Source organism: Oxyura jamaicensis, chromosome 1 (genome assembly GCF_011077185.1).
Source record: "Oxyura jamaicensis isolate SHBP4307 breed ruddy duck chromosome 1, BPBGC_Ojam_1.0, whole genome shotgun sequence".
In the NCBI taxonomy this organism is placed as follows: Eukaryota; Metazoa; Chordata; class Aves; order Anseriformes; family Anatidae; genus Oxyura; species Oxyura jamaicensis.
Window position 1 is genome coordinate 86,663,162 of NC_048893.1, and position 17,509 is coordinate 86,680,670.

A 17,509-nucleotide genomic window follows, 5' to 3' on the forward strand; every position below is an offset into this window, starting at 1 on the left:
AAAGTTCTAACTTTTCTATCGTTAGAAAAGTTAAAAAGTTAAAAGTTCTAACTTTTCTATAGTTAGAAAAGTTAAAAAGTTAAAAGTTCTAACTTTTCTATAGTTAGAAAAGTTAAAAAGTTAAAAGTTCTAACTTTTCTATCATTAGAAAAGTTAAAAAGTTAAAAGTTAAAAGTTCTAACTTTTCTATAGTTAGAATCTTGAGCTGATGGATTTCAATGGACACAGCCACACCTTGCTTAGTGTTCAGCTTTAGCGTTGTAATTTTTTTTCTAACATTTTCTTACTCAATAGAAAGATAAGGCAGCATAAGAAGATTCCCTATGCTTTATACTTATGCAAGATTGTACCTCTATATACAAAATATATCAGCTGTATTAAGTAGAATGTACATCTGTAAGTGCATTACCAATTAAAGAAAACACAAAAGTTGGAATCTTGAGCTGATGGATTTCAATGGACATCTACCATTCTACTCATCAAGGCTACCCGGTTCTTTTTTTGTGACATTTCCCTTCTTTATATTAATAATATCATATACTTTCTGCCTTCAACAAATTTCCTCACACACTCCTGATACAAATGCCAATGCCATTATTAATAATGTTAAACAGAATTAGTATAAAATTTGTCTGCTGAAAAACATTATTAGCAAGCTACCTTCAACCTGACACTTCCTTTCAACGCTGCCTTTTGCTTTCTCTCCTTGCTGCAGTTTTTACCCATCATACTTCCCTCCAATTACCCTCCCTTTCTTCAGCTTTATTTATGGTTTTTGAGGGGACACTGTATCAAACCTCATCTCCAGCTAGGTGAGATTTAACATCATTCCTTTGCCTACAAAACCATCTGTTTTGAATTATTGCTTGAAAGGACACTGAAGAAATCTAAAGAGCACGAGAAGATCATAGAAACATTAAGAACTAGTATTTGGCAACTGCAAAGGTATATTCCGTCTTGAATGTGAAGACTGAAACCTGGGTTCTTTATGAAGTTCTGCCAGTGTGCTCAGCTCTCTGCAACATATAAAGCCACTTCCTGATATTAAATTTTGAAATCTAAAATAATTCCAGCCATGCTGCAGACAATTCATATTGAAAAACTAGACTTTACAGTGAAAAAGTGTCATTTTCTGGCTGTGTTTTAAATTTGCCATTTGAGTTTGGATGAGACAGCAGGAAAGAGACTGACACTGCAAAGGACACTAATGGTGGCAGAACAGAAACGGGTTACAAGGAGAACAAAATAAGAATTTGGGTGTGAGGAAGAATGGAATTTCTGAAGATGGGAAAAAGGCCTAAATAAAATGAAATGGGAATAGAATACATTTTCAAGGAATAATGACAAATATGGATAAAAGAGTATTAGAGGGAAACTAACAATAAAGCTGTAAGTCTCTTATTGTGTCCAATGCTGCCCTTTTAAAGATGCGTTGTCACTGAAAAAGCTGTGATTGCAGCTTCAAGAGTCTGAGTCACATCAACTCAGGGCAGCTGGTTCATGTATTTCTATCACGAAATTCACAGCACTCTAACTGCTCATCCAGCATGTGGGGCAGATTTTCAGCCTGTACTCTGTCCTGTGCTGTTGTGGCTACATTTCCAGAGTCACAAAGCTGCCACATCAAAAACTCTGACAGTACTTTAGTAATTTCTACCCTAGTACAAAGCCCTTCTATTTGTTTATCTTTCTCCTCAATCCAGACAAAACTTGCTAAGTGGTCACAGGCATTCTGTGGTGGTAGAAGGAGAATGCAGAGCTTAGCCTATTGTATCTGGCCTCTTCCAAGCATCCGGTACTGCCTTTTCAATTATAACCTGCTATGACTCATATGATATATTCATTCCAAGGTACAGTTAGTCATTTACTTGTGGTATAATCACTGTTTCAGTTCATTATACCTCTAAGTTTAAACTGCGGGGGCGAGGAGGGGGGATGCACCAAAATGCTACTGTAGATTGTTGCTGCAAGAAATAAAGACACAAGCGAATTACGTCTGAGAAAGTAAAGAAGTCTCTTTACTGTGTGAAAAAACTCTTCAACAGCTGAATTTCTAAAGAGGCTGTCATGGAACTTGAGTCATTCTAGGGGTAAGAAAAGGTTTTACTGTGGGTTAAAACCTGCTATAAAGAATAACAGAGGCTGGAAATCTTTCCTACTTGAAAGGAATCAAAAGCACTTTCAAGTTGTGTAGCTGTCTGATTTTTCAGTGATTCCCCTGAAAAATTTAGTGGTTTCACAATCAAATTTTCCTGTTTTTGAAATATTTCTTTCTCCTATTACTGTGTGAAAAACTCTGAGAAACAGGAGAGATGACTAAGCGACACTGTAAAGGAACTGGTGTAACTAGTTATCCACGAGAGCTGTCAAACACACTACAGAAACCATGTTAGAAAAACAGGGCAATTTTTCCCCAAATCATTTTTTCAATTACAGTAATCTTAGTGTGACAACAGTAACCAGAACATTTCTGAAACACAAATACGAGCTCCTGGGTTGAGTGTGTTTTTTTCCTGAGTGAGGATATGTCCACTCTCAAAGATGAAACTGGAATCTGTCAGTGCATTGGAATGTACACACAATGCACTAGGACAGAGCTCGAGAACCTCCTCAAACATCTCCTAAAATCTTCTTCAGCCGTCAAGGGAAGACACTGAAGGACGACATAACGTTACGTGTATTTTAATTAGGTGAACTTCAGAGACTGGAATCAAATTAGAAGACTTCGATCTGAAGGGCTCCAACCCTATCTACCCATAACCTGTCAGAGGAGTCCCCAAAGATAAATCAGCTTACACTGAATTTATGTCAATAACGAAAATGGATTGGTTCAGCTCAGAGCTGTACAGAGTTCCCTGAACCTGACTTGTTTATTTTCTACATCTGTATGACTGACAGCTTGCTCTCCTGGGCTCTGCACTTTCTGACAAACAGAATAAATGATTGCCATTTTCCATTGTTCACTCATTTGTGAAGAATAAGACTGAAAATGAAAAGTTATTTACAACAAATGTGTAGATATATGATTCTTCATATCATCTCTCCTGGGCAGAATTCAGTAGTTAACAGGGCTGACCTTTGATTATCATCATTCATTTATCACTGCACTGAGATGAGCTTGGTAGGTCACACCTCTTCAATTTTCTTATTCTTTGCAGACCTGCAGAGAGCGAGGCCTTTGCTGTGTTGGTTATCCCCTTTTTAAGTATGCAGTATGCTGTTAGTTGAGCTCAGCTCAGCTCAGCTCAGCTGTAACACGGGATTTCACCTTTAGAGAAGAAGCTGTGCAATGTACTGGGTTGTTTCCAAGCCATCATTCAAACAGATAAATGCTGACGTGTGTGGCATATATGCTCTGATTCTATGGGTCTTGAAGTAATCAGCTATCACAGAGGAAACTTCAGCAATTGACCTTTAGCCATTTTACAGAACAAAAGCACCATTCCAGAAAACAGCGGTGCAGTGACTGATCTGACTTTTAATACTTGCAGCATTGACCATTTCCTCTTTAGGAGTGGAATAGTTTTGTTTGTTTAGTTTGTCTCCACAGCAGACACAAGCCCTTTATGCTTAGTTAAATTCCTGGAGGAAAGGGGAGATGATGTCCTCCCTCAGAGCTGCTGAGCTCTACCTAAGAGTGCAGGCTTGGGCAGGCAGCAGAAAGGCGAAGAAAACAGACTGGGGAACAGACTCTTGCAAAAGGTTTGCCTGGAACAGATCCACAAGAAGCCATAGATGTGATGGTAAAAAGGGATAAGAAAAGGTCATGTGCAGCCTGAGAAGATGCTGAAAGCTGGTGGACTAGAAAAGAGGACTAGGGGAAAGAAGGCATTCTATAAAGGCATGGAGAACAGGAGAGATTTATTTTCAGGCCTTTCCATTCAATGAGTATAGCCAGCAATTATGAGTTACTTAAAGAGCTATCACATCCTAGTGTATTGGTTAATGTTCTAGTGAAACGTAAGTTTAGAGACTAGAAGGCTTTTGGAATACTCATTAGAAGGAAAAGGTGTGGCATGTCCAGCTTCAGCCCTTGACTAAAAGGAGGTGGTTCTGTGATTCTGTGAGGTCCTATCAACATTTCCAAACTAAAGTAAAGCTATGGCTGACTGGGAAGAATAGGATAGGGGTGAGGATAATTTCCATTTAAAGAACTGCCTTTGTGCTTGTTGATCCCCTAGCTATTTGCAGACTCATTCCTGAGCACAAACATTTTGGACTATCTTTAAATAAAGCTAACTCTGTGGTAAAAAACAGCAAGTCTTGACATCTCATTAGACTGACTTAGCTTGAAAAAGAAAGAAAGACAAATCCTGTTTTTATCAGAAACTGTTACAAAAATGTCTGTTCTTTATAAGCTCCTGTTTGGTAGATTTTTGTCAATTATTACCCATACCCATTCTTAATTTGCTTGTAAGCTACAAGATTTTAGGTCTCCCAGTTCAAAATCTTAGATTATCTGAATTTGGTACTACGCTCTGGGGTAAAAGAAAGCAGAGCTCCATTTTTGCATATGCTTTCTTGAGAGATTGCAAGTATGCTGGACTATTTCTGCATCAGGTGATAACATGAATGAGTGTCTATTGGAATAGAAGCACTGTACCTATCCACACGGCTGACAAGCAGGGCTAATGAGCTTGGGTTGGAAGGGACCTTAAAGACCATCTAGTTCCAGCCCCCTTGACAGGTTGCCCAAAGCCCCATCCAGCCTGGTCTTGAACACCTCCAGGGATGGGGCATCCACAGCTTCTCTGGGCAGCCTGTGCCAGTGCCTTACCACCTTCTGAGTGAAAAATTTCCTCCTAACCTCTAATCTAAATCTCTCTTTTACTTTAAACCATCCCCCCTTGTCCTGTCATTATCTCCCTGAGTTGCTCTCTATCTTTTTTACAACCCCCCCTTCCCCTTTAAGTACTGAAAGGCTGCCATGAGGTCTCCCCAGAGCCTTCTCTTCAGGCTGAACATCCCCAGCTCTCTCAGCCATTCTTCATAGGAGAGGTGCTCCAGCCCTCTGATCATCTTTGTGGCCTTCCTCTGGACCTGCTCTAACAGACCCACATCTTTCTTTTACTGGAGGCTCCAGACCTGGATGCAGTACTCCAGGTGGAGCCTCACAAGGGCAGAGCAGAATGGGACAATCACCTCCCTCGGCCTGCTGGCCACCCCTCTGTTGATGCAGCCCAGGATGCAGTTAGCTTTCTGGGCTTCAAGCACGCATTGCTGGTTCATGTCGAGTTATTCATTCACCAGAATGCCCAAGTCCTTCGCCTCAGGGCTGCTCTCAATGAGTTCTTCTCCCAGTCTGTGCTCATGTCTAGGACTGCCCCAGCCCCATTGCAGCACCTCGCACTTGGACATTTTGAACTTCATTAGGTTCACTGGAGTCCGTTCATCTAGCTTGTCCAGGTCTCTTTGGGTTGCATCCCTTCATTCTGTTGTATCAACCGCATCACTGAGATCAGTGTTGTCTGCAAACTCGCTGAGGGTGCACTTGATCCCACTGTCTATGTCATTGATAAAGATATTAAACAGTACCAGTCCCAAGAAAGACCCCTGAGGGACACCACTCGTCACTGGCCTCCACCTGGATATAGAGCCATTGACCACAATACTCTGGCTGCAGCCATCCGGCCAACTCCTTATCCACAGGATCATCCACGCTTCAAATCCATATCTCTCCAAAGATGAGGATGACATGTGGAACCATGTCAAAGGCCTTACAGGATTCCAGGTAGATGACATTGGTTGGTCTTCCCTTGTCGACTGATGCAGACACTCCATCATAGAAGGACAGTGGATTGGTCAGGCACAATTTGCCCTTGGTGAAGCTGTGCTGGCTGTCTCAGATCACCTCCTTGTCCTGCATGTGCCTTGATACTGCTTCCAGCAGGACCTGTTACATGATCTTCACAGGCACAGAGGTGATGATCACTGATTCGTAGTTCTCTGGGTCTTCCTTCCCACCCTTTTTAAGAATGGGAATGATGTTTCCCTTTTTCCACTCACCGGGGACTTTGCTGGACTGCCTGGACTATTCAAATATGATGGAGAGTGGCTCAGCAACTCCATCACCCAGTTCCCTCAGGACCTTGGGATGCATGTCATCGGGCCCCACAGGCTTGTACCTCTTCAGTTTCATCAGGTGGTCTCCAACTTGCTCTTCCCTTACAGTGGGAGATTTGCTCCCCCAGCCCCCACCTAGAGGTTAGGGGAAATAAGAGACGTGGGCAGCCTGACTGGCAATGAAGACTGATGCAAAGAAGTTGTTGGGTACCTCAGAATTCTCTATGTCTGTAGTTACCAGTTCTCCTTTCTTATTTATCAGAAGGGGAACTCTCTCCTTGGCTTTTCTTTCCTGACCAATGTACCTGTAGAATCCCTTCTTGTTGTTCTTTGCATCCCTTGCCAAGCTCAGTTCCATCTGTACCTTGGCTTTTCTGATCCCATCCCTGCACATCCAGGCAGCATCCCTGTGCTCTTTCCAGCCCACATGCCCCTGCTTCCACTGCCTGTGTATTTCCATCTTACAACTAAGTTTGACCAGCAGGTCCTTGCTCAGCCATGCTGGTTTCCTGCCTTCCCTGCTTGATTTCTTATACATGGGGATGGAGAACTGTTGTACCCTAAGAAAAGCATCTTTAAAGAGTTGCCAGCTCTGATCAGCTCCTCTGACCCTAAGGACAGTATCCCATGGGGTCTCATCCACTAGGTCTTTAAATGGATATTCACTCTTCAAAAATTCAGGATCTTGTCTTTTATCTTTGCCAGGCTCATATTCCTCAAGATCAACAGACTCAACAAGGGTGCTGTCACTGCAGCCCAGACTGCATCTGATCTTAACCTCTTTAATGAGTTCAAATGAGTTGAAAGACATTTAAAATGATATTGCTCTAAGATGTAAATGAAAGCATACACCATTAAACAAGCACAAGATTGTCACTTGTGGTCACTATTTGCAAACACTAGCTAAAAAAAAAAACACCAGCCCCAACACAGAGTCTGTCTGAAGGCTTAGGTTTGCTTAGTTATTTTTAGATGAGGTCAGCCATACTGATGGTATGACTCGGAGCTCTGAGGCACTTGGCAGTCCTAAACTGGCAGATAAAACAATTTCTTCACCAGTTTTTGGAGACATTCATAGAACTCACATCCAGAACTCATCATGAGACAAAAGGCTTCTTTCAGTTCCTCTCCTGGTAAAACACTGAGTTTAAAACATGCACCTCACATTTTCTTGCAATGCCATTTAGGAAAAAAAAAAAAAAAAAAAAAATCCTTTAAATACAGTGTGACCATGTATCACAGAATACTGTTGACAATTGAATTAAGAAAACAAGCATTTCTGAGTCTGGTGGATAATTTCTGTATCAGAAAATAATGTAAATAAATAGCACTTTTCATTTTCAGCAATGCTTGGAAACACTAACCAATGAATCCTGTCAGTAACAAGCAGCAGAAAGCTAAGTATTATTCCCTTTACTTAATAAAAATGGGAAGTGAATGGTTTCAGTGATATACTATCCCCATATATTTGTCCTCTTTAGCAGAAAACAAACAAACAAAACCAACAAATTATTGGAATTACACTCTGATTTACATGTTGTACAGCTGGAGTAACTAAGATTTTACAGCACTGTGTACTATATATTATACTGTGTACTGTACTATGGGGCAGTATTGCAGCTACATTTCCTACTAGTCTGCAGGAGCTAGGTCTAGGTTTGGAAAGGTCTTCACGCAAACAATACTTAATCCTCGAAATCAAAAACCGAAAACCTTCAAAGGAATCTGTAAGTAGCTAAAATGTAGTGAACTGTGTTAATTTTGCACGTTAGAAAACATTTCCCAAGAACTTAGTTAAACAGTAGGAAAAGTGGTTGGGCTGGTATGGTTCATTCATGTGGGTTCCAAAAGAAAATGAGGCAGCAGACAGTACTCTTAAGGCAGAACATATTGTTGCTTTCTCAAACAGACTAGTAGTAATGATTTGACTAATACGTTAAAGTTGGTGCTCATAATGACTATTTCTTACAATGTGGTGAATGTTCAGGAACTGGGCTTTACGTTGTGCTGGCAGAGGTAATGGAATTCCAGCTCTGGGTAGTGGACAGAGAAACACAGCAAGGTCAGGTCTGAGGAAGACTTCGACAAAAGTTTAATTATGCAAAACTTAGGTCTTCTAATCCTTTTCATTTAGAATATACTAGAATAGAATAAAACAGAACAGAGTAGTTCCATTGGAAGGGATTTTCAGAGACCCCCTAGTCCAACTGCCTGACCACTTCAATGCTAACCAAAAGTTAAAGGATGTTATTGAGGGTATTATCCAAATGCCTCTTGAACACTGACAGGCATAGGGTATCCACCACCCTGCTAGGAAGCCTACTCCAGTGTTTGACCACCCTCATGGGAAAGAAGTTTCCCCTAACGTCCAGTCTGACCCTTCCCTGGTGCAGTTTTGTGCTGGTCCTGTGCATCCCGGTCACCAGTGACCAGGAACAGAGACCAGAATCTCCTCTGCGCTTTCCCTCCACAGGGAACTGCAGAGGGCTGTGGGGTTGCTTCTCAACCTCCTTTTCCACAGACTGGACAATCCAGGTGTGCTCAGCCTCTCCTCACAGGACATGCATCCAGCCCTTTCACCAACTTTGTTGTCAGTAGAAGTTCCCAATTGAACTTCCAATTGATTCATTAATTTACCTGCCTGAAAGACTTTTTGTTTTGTTTTGTTTTGGTTTTTTAATTAACTTTTTGGAATAATTGATTAAAAAGCTCATTTATCAGTACAAATCAAAGTGGTTAACTCTTGTTTTCGATCCAGATTAGTGCATGGTCGGAAAGTAGTACTCTGATTATCTCCTCACAAACAACTGTCTCAGAACACCACTAACACCATCAGTCAAAGGTGTTCCACCAGAGGCACAGAGCACTCAGAGATCAATGACTTCTAGTTCCAAAGGATAATGGTCATCTATTAAAAGAGGAAATTAATGAGGTATAAATGGATGCTATCTTGGATTGCAGCTTGGGCATTAATGCTAGTAGCCCATTAATTGTTGCACATATGATTGTGAAAAAGAAAGGTTATTTATCTGTAACAATTACTCTTCAGGTGGTTATTTATACATATAGATAGAGTGCTGACTTTTTGGTTACTTGCTTTTTCCTTCAACAGGACCCAAAGAACACAAAAGTCCCATCCTCTCACCAGCTGTTCACACTGTTTTACAACCTGTGCCTCAGGATTTTGTTTTATCTACAAAGTGCCACACAGAGGAAGGAGAGTGGGCTATGTCTGTAAATGTAGGCAATGGTAACGAACATACGTGGAACTCATCTTAAAAAAACTTACAAGTAACCTTCCTTTCATCTCTAAGCACTTATTCACATGTATGCTTACTGTGAACAACACCCATCACATAACACTTTATTAAGGAAAAGATCCCATGTGGCTAGTTGAAGCAAAGCAAAAGAACCTGCTGTCCCAAATGTGGTATCGCATTGAGAGGTTTCACAGCAGTGTAAGGGTCAAGAAAACAGTGAAGGGAGATATCTTGTGCTTAGAAACCTGACCCCTTGGATGTGTCAGCTGAAGGCACAGGCTGGTTAGGCATCCCAAATCTGGTCATTATGGAAAGAGCAGGCATGACTGATGTTCAACGTGTGCAAAAAAAGATCCAGTCCTGGCAATTTGTGGAAAAAGAAAATCCAGCCAGATTATTGTCTTGACTAAGACAAAATTCAGGGACCCATAGGCAAATAGGAATAGTAATAATAATAGTAATAATGATAAATTGAAGGCAATCCTGATTGTGCAACTTGTCTTAATAAACATAGTACAGAGGAGCCATCAGAGTGGCCTGGCTGCTACCCTTCCAATGGCCAATGTGATAACTTCCAGAAAGGACACGCATATTAAGTCCTGTATTTTTCAATACAGACATCTAGCTTCTTCAAGTACACAGTTCATGGATCATGTAAAGGTAAGGGCAGAAGGCACTGTGTATGACTCTAAGCAAGAGCAAGAGCTATCTTTTAAAATCTGAAAGAAGAATCAGTGCCATAGGAAAAAAAAAAAAAAAAAAAAAAAAGAATGTGTTTCCAAGCAAATACAAAACAGAATTCAGAAACAAGACACACCACTAGAGAGTCAACACAAATTGATATAACAACTGAGTGAAGTTTCTCTGCAGTCTGAGCCTCACAAACAAGAGGGATAGGGAAATGGGCATATTTTATACATTTGAAGCTGTATGCATGGTATAAAGATGGTAGGACTTTTATATACATGTCTTATGTGGACTGCTGCCAGTCACAGTGTGAACATGTATGCATTGTGTACACTCATAATGTGAATGTACATGATCACAAAGATTCAGAAAATCAAGACATCCCTGAAACATAAGACAATAATCTTCCTCTTGCACAAATCTCCCCTGTTGCTATCTGTGCCGTGGTCATGTCTGAGAGGCATAGATAAAGCCTTTGCCCAAAGTGCTGGATTTTTTATGAATGCAGAAGTAAAAGTTTACTTCCTTGGTTGTAACAGTTCCACAAAAATGCTGTTATGAGATGGCCTGTATGCAATAGCCACATTTCTACCATTTCAGCACATAGGTGGTAACAGCCGTGAAGAGTTTAGACACATTTCTACAAGGTTGGGGGGAAAGGAACTCTGATAAGAGGTGCAAGCCTAAGTAGCTACTAATTTCCTCCCATTCAGAAGAGATCCAAAGATACAACCACCCACCACCACAAAAGCATCATTATTCTTACCCATCTTCCCCAAGTATTTGTCTATATTGGCACTTCGCAGGTCATGTTGTGATGCTACATTACCTGCAGAGCAGCTCCTTTCAAGATGGCATTAAGAGAGATTAAGAGCTAAAAAATATCCCAGATTTGATGAACCCTTAGTGCTATACAAATAATTGAAGACTGAGAATAAGCTTTCTTTGCCTGATGTAGTACAGTCAGCAAATCCACAATACTAATTATAGGGGACTCATATGTGTTATTATTGCTTTTGGATAAATACTGGATTTTTGTAATGGCTCCATGCTGGGGCAGATGACCTGCCAGTAAGTATGAGAACAGTAAAATAATCCCAAAGTTGTTAGAAGTCTAATAAAAGAAGGATAAAAAATGTATTCAGTTGAGGAAAAACAGTACATGTGCTTGCTGTAATTCCCTTGATTGTAGACAATACCTTAAGAAGAGGAGAAATCTCCTCCACCAGTGCTGGAAGATGAGATAAGTTTGCATCTCTGCTGTCTTATCAGGATAGTAGAAAGAGGCAGAAGACTACTAAATACATGCTACCAAGAAATGTTTTAGCCATGAGTAACACACAGGAGGATTTGCCACACTATTCAGATGCTGACTTGCTAAAACCAATGTGCAAGAGCAGGATATCTTCTTCTAATATCTGTTTTATCCACTAAGATGAGCTCCAGAGGGAAACACACTGATGGTTTTGAGAGGGTAGTCTGTAATACCCTACCAGTTCAACAATTCACAGCTGTAATATCAGATGATAGACAGCTTGTGGATGAGCACAGACAGGGCCTCCCTCTGGAGTGTAACAGTGCTGACATTTCCCACCGAAGCACAGACCAGAACTCCAAGCCTGTGAGTGACATCCCTGGGCACCTTTGCACACATCCTTCTCCTTCTTTGTCTCCTCCAGGAAACAGGATGGCAGCACAAGTGGGTCACAACGCTGTGATGACCTGCCCTACCAAAACAGATGCAACCATGGTGACGTGGAAAATAAGCCCCAAGATGGGAGGCCCCTGTAACTTGGGATACAGGGCTGATCAGAACAAGACAGACAAAACAAACTGCAGTGACAGGGTGAACTGTAAATTCCAACCAGAACAGTCCTACGCCCTCGAGATACGGCAAGTGGGAATGGCTGATGAAGGAAATTACAGCTGCGAAGTGGTAAATCAGGAAGGGAATTTCCACCAGACATACCAGCTGACTGTGCTAGGTAAGGGACTCCTTCCTCATTTCTCTCTTCTCCAAAGGACCACCTCCAGCCCCAGACAGACAAAGCTCCTCTCCTCCTGCACAGGAAGAAGCATGCAGTGAGAAGAGGAGCTTTCTCAGTGGCACGGATGGTCAAGCAGGTCATTTAGTAGCTCTGTTCCTTCCCTCTCGTTTGCCAAAACCCTTCTCCCTTCTGCTGCCCCTTTCTCCCTCACAGAGTTACAAGCGGCGGGTGTGAAGCAATCCCCAATACACTAAAGAAGGAGTCTGCATGTGCATCTTGTTTTCCTGTAGTCACTCACTAACATGCTACTTTAACATGACAAAAACATGGGAGGGCAACACCTCCGAGTACTGAGCTATTCAACCACGATGGGATGTTGTTACCCAGGCAGGAAGAACAGCCCAATTTCCTCCTAGCCTGGCATACAAATCCATTTTAAGCCACATGCATAAAGGCTGCCTAGGACAAAAGTCTGATTCAGCCCTGTATTCTGGGTAATTCCCCACCTCCACATCCAGAGATGCCTCCTCTAAGGGTACATGGCTGCACTAACTCACCTCAGTGTGGGAGAGTTGTCCAAAATGAAAAAAAGTCACAAATCTTTGACACTTTGGCACACATTGCTGTGACGAGATGGCACCTCCAACCTGACCCTCCTCTTTTCGTGACGTTCCTTTTGGGTAAAGAATAAGAACAGCCTCTGCCAACTGCAGCAACCCACATGCGTCTCCCCTTCCTGATGCTTTGCAGTCCCCCCAAGGCTGTCCCTGTACTGTGACAACCACAGGAATGCCGTCTGTGAGGCAGCAGCGGGGAGGCCAGCTGCAGAGATCTCGTGGGTTCCAGAGAACAACTCCATGACCAGAACAGACAGCCACGATAACGGGACAGTGACCGTGCTCAGCAGGTTCACAGCACACAGCACCAACAGGAAGACTGTAACCTGCATTGTGTACCACGCAACTCTGAATGAGACCAAGTCCATAGCCTGCTCCTCACGTAAGCTCCCCCTTGTGTGTTCAGCATACAAAATCCTGTCTAGCCCTTTGTTCACACTCTTGCTCTTTCTAGGAAGAATAATCTATCAAAATTACAGAAAGCTTCAGTGCAGTCCTATATAGACGAGAGTATAATGCCCTACCACATGTGCCAAGAAACATCACCAGCTTGTTCATGTTCCAGACATTATTTCCAAATGGTTTTTTCCCTACAAGGGAAGTACATTACTGTGGTAGTATTCTTTTGGTAGTAGGAAAGTTGCAGTAAGCAGCCTCAAAGCAGTCCTGTTCTTACTGTTAACCACATGGAAGCAGAACATCAACAAAATTTGTTGAGATGCAACCGTAAGGTCTTGTGCTTAGATTGTGGTAAGTGAGAGAAAGAGAACCATCTCTTGTGTGGCTAACAGAAACAAATCACTTAATTCTCAGTAGGGAATGTCTGACACTGTATGGCATTTGGTTTCTGCTTTTTGGTTTGGATTTTTCTTCTTGGAGAACTACTCATGAATTGCAATACTAGGATAAGCTGTGTCATTGAGAAGGGCTCTGCTATGACTTAGTGAATAAATGTCATGGGTATCCACTGTGGGACTTGAGGGATCTGCTTTTGTCTCTGACACAGACTATATCTGCATTTCTCAAACAGGTTTCATTATTGACTTTCCCTTCTGCCACAGGGATTTATATTTATTTTACAGGCATGTTGAAAATGTATATGCTAAAGCAGCTTTAAACTTATACTGAAATAATAAAGGAATGTAGCAGTGAGAAGACAATTAAGACTGTGCTTTGTCTTTAGCACAGAGCAACCTTATCCTGTATATATCCATCGCTCTTGGATTCCTGATCATTATCACCTTCATGGCTGTCATTTACTATTTTAAGCTCCATGGTTGCAGGTATGTACAATAGAGTGCTATGGAAAACTTATATTGTGCTAGAAGAAATCTTTAAGTACTATTTGTGTCTTGAAATCATGATTCTCTCAGTCTGTGCTGCTATGAGTAACTGAATTGACTACTCTCCATCTCCTATTCCAGAACTGTTTTTCTTCCCAACCTTCTCCCTCAAAGGTGAACAATCAGTTCAATACAATTTCAGTAAGGGGAAGCTGGACAACCTTCCAGAGGATTTTGAATTTAACCTGCTTCCACTCTGCACTTAAGCTCCCCAAAACATCATAAGACACCCATAAAGAAAGCCAGGGTACCACAACTTCAGGATCAAAAGTCAAGGATGGAAAGACATGAGAAGATTTTTAGGCTTTACTCTTGATAACAAGAAAGAAAAATGTTTCATAGGCTTGTGATTAAAGAAGCTCAAAAGCCCCCTCAGCAAAGTCTAGTATTGAGGAAGACATTTGCTTTAATGTTTATTTTCTTTTTCACAGACTCTGCCACAAAACCGAACCTCCCGATACTTCTCTTACACATTCCTTGCAGGTAAGGAGAACATTGCAGATTAGACCATCACTAAATCAGGGATCTTCCAAAAGCCCTGAAAAAAATGGTCAATTAGGGAAACCATTAGATTTTTACTCTTTACTTTCAGCAGGTACTACTCTGTCTTACATGTTTGCCCTTAGCTGTGCCTCAGTACAAGACAGAGACTATCGTCACCATAATTTTGACTTGAAGCAAACACTAGAGGCATGTTCCAACAGCAAAGATTTCAGCAACTGCCATCCCTTATCTTTGTAGGGAGCAAGTCCCGCCACATCTCTCTGGTCATATTAGATACACTGTCCACAACTGCTGTACAAACAGTGCTCAGGAAGAGAGGCATTTTTATGGGTTGGGGAATATTAAGAAAGCTATTAGTAAACAAAAGGATTAAACAACAAAATTAACAAACCTAGAAAGAGAAAAAAAAAAAAAACTCCCAATGTTCAGAATTATAATGTGCAAATTCTGAAGGCCAGTCTTAATTTTGTTTGGTCAAAATCCAAAAAGAGCCAACTGTACTCAAGACAAAGCATTTCATAAAACAATGGAAGGAGCTCTTACATCCAACATGGGAGACATTCTTGAATTCCCTATGGTGTTACACGCTTCCCATGTAGGTGAGAAATTCACTCATCAGCTCTATATCTCTGTTCTCTTCTACCAAATATAAATAACAGCATTTCCTTGTAGGGAAGTTGAGACATTTATGTTGTGAAACATCTACATTGTGCATATCTGTATACCTGCAGCACATACGAGGCTCAAATTCTGTCACCAACTTTAAAAGGTGCTTCAGTTTCTATTTCTGAAATGACTTAGTCACTTCTAGTTATTTTTCTTCTTCCTCTTCTGCTTCCCTACCTCTCAATTGTTGCTGACAGACACAGTAGCATTAATGTAAAATAACCGGTTAAGTACCAGTGTTCTTGCTGGCACATCACAAAACTTTCATTAGAATATCTTTAGACTGAAATTGTAGACTGATGGAGGAATCAGTCCTGGTCAAGACCCTAGCATGTGATTTGCTCTCTAGAGAAAGAGATCCTAATACTAAATTTTCCCCGTGAAAATGAGTGAGTGAGAAGGGAAAGAGATGGAAGATGAAAAGGAAGCACATGAATCAATACTTTAGCTTTAGCCATCAAGTCTTTGAAAGAAATAGCAATACAGCTTCTTTGGTAGAAGAAGCAACAGATGGTGTTTTGGTTTGGTTTGTTTGTGTATGTGTGTGTGTGTGCATTGTTTTTTTGTTGTTGTTGTTTGTTTGTTTGTTTTTGGGGGGTCCAAGAAGAATAAAAATTGGAGCATTATTTCCCAGTTACATTCTTCAGTCCAGATGAAAGGTTTGCAAAATCTTGCCAAATTAACCTACTTCCTGTATTCACACTTTTTGGTTTTGCTTTGCTAGGATGACACAACAGAGGTGGAACCTTATACTACTTACGTGCAGAAGGAAAACACAATTTACAACTCAGTGTCAGATCTGACAGTGGGGCAGAATCTTCCATAAGGACTGTTAACAGCAAAATGAGTGATTCAACAACACTGGAAAAGGGGAGAGACACTTTACAAAAGACTTGTCATAGAAAGAAACTTCTCAGCGGATTTCTTCAGATTCAGGGGCAACATAGCTCACTAGGTCTCTTCAAAGACCTATGCTTATTGGTGAGTTTGCACAGTTCTTTCTTCCCATTTTGCCTTTTTCCTTGGGAAAGCAAACAGGTTTCCTGTTTTTCCTTGGGGAAGTTTGACTGACATCAAGCTATAGTTTTTCCCAGAAAAAATAATAATAATAATAATAATAATAAAAATGTCATCAGTCTTCCCTTTGCTATTCTTCAATTGGAGATATTAGTTTTGTCAGTCACTTGTAGGCATTATTTTGACACATTTGACACTATCTTGCACACACTTGGGAGATGGGAAGAGTGTTTAAGCTAAAATGAAACACTCTCCAGGCAACAGACACTTTTTTCTAATTTACAAATGACTCATATAAGGGCTTTGAGTATGGATAATCACAGAAAAGTTTAACTGGCAAAAGGTATCAGTATGGAAGACCTTTCATCTCCCAGTTCAGAAAATTGAAATGAGCGATGAATTTACAAGTTCATCCACTAAAAAAGAGACATCACTAGCATGTTGAATTCACTTGTTAGGTTTCTATTCAGTATTTCCACTAAACGTGTTCATTAGGTAGGTCAGATTATTGTTATGATTACTTTTCCCTGAAGGCGGACTATTCCTCTTTCTTAAGAGCATTGGCATTAAGATACGGTAAAAGAATCATGTTACTCAAATCTGGTAAGCTATTTTTAACAGAAACTAACAGCAAGTATTTCACAATGAAACAAGTTCAAATGTATCACCTACAACTGTGCAATAATGTAGAAAAAGGATAACATGCCTGCTAACTGTTTTCATATTTATTTTTACTACCACAACTGAAGATATTTTCATTCATATGTCTAGATCTTTTATTGGTATTTTTAAATGTACTTGCAAGCACACTTTGTTGTATGTAAATAAGCTTGTATATCTTAATGTGTCTCATATTAAGGTGACTTCTCACCTTCCCAAAATATTCTTTGGGAATAAGTCAAATAAATTGTTCTCTATATACCAGTGTTTCTCAAACTTTTTGGATTGATGCCTTACTACCTAAATTATGAACTGGCTTTACAGTAATAATAAAGAAATCCACCTGTAAACTTCTGTTTACTGCCTTTTATTTCAGTATTTTAAAATACCGACTGAGTACTTGACCTGATGTACTTGACTGAGTACTTGACCTGATCAGAAGAACTGGATTTTTCCTTTAGACCATAGAAATCTCTTTGCCACCCATTGCTAGAGCTCTCTTTTGAGATAACATCCTGAGAGCTATGACCCAGTGCTTGCAAAACAGAATTTTTAATTGACTGATATTCCTTGAATTGCATTACTCATGTAAACTGATATAAGTAGTTATTGATTCTCACTCTACCAGGTATGAAACAGACACTTTAGTCCAGGAGTTCTCTGTATGCAAGTATTGCTTTTATCCATTTCTGCATGTCATTTTG

The 17,509-nt window shown here is 40.6% G+C and overlaps 1 protein-coding gene across 1 annotated transcript in view; it reads left to right on the top strand.

Annotated features, from left to right (window-relative positions):
• Positions 1–17,155, top strand: part of LOC118160305 (cell surface glycoprotein CD200 receptor 1-A-like) — a 21,292-nt gene extending 4,137 nt beyond the window's left edge. The window contains exons 2-6 of the mRNA XM_035314908.1: positions 11,690–11,995; positions 12,749–12,997; positions 13,799–13,898; positions 14,390–14,441; positions 15,853–17,155. Coding sequence (XP_035170799.1) covers positions 11,690–11,995; positions 12,749–12,997; positions 13,799–13,898; positions 14,390–14,441; positions 15,853–15,954 — 809 coding nt within the window. The 3' untranslated portion in view covers positions 15,955–17,155. The remainder of the gene's footprint in view (positions 1–11,689; positions 11,996–12,748; positions 12,998–13,798; positions 13,899–14,389; positions 14,442–15,852) is intronic.
• The last annotated feature ends 354 nt before the right edge of the window (positions 17,156–17,509 follow it).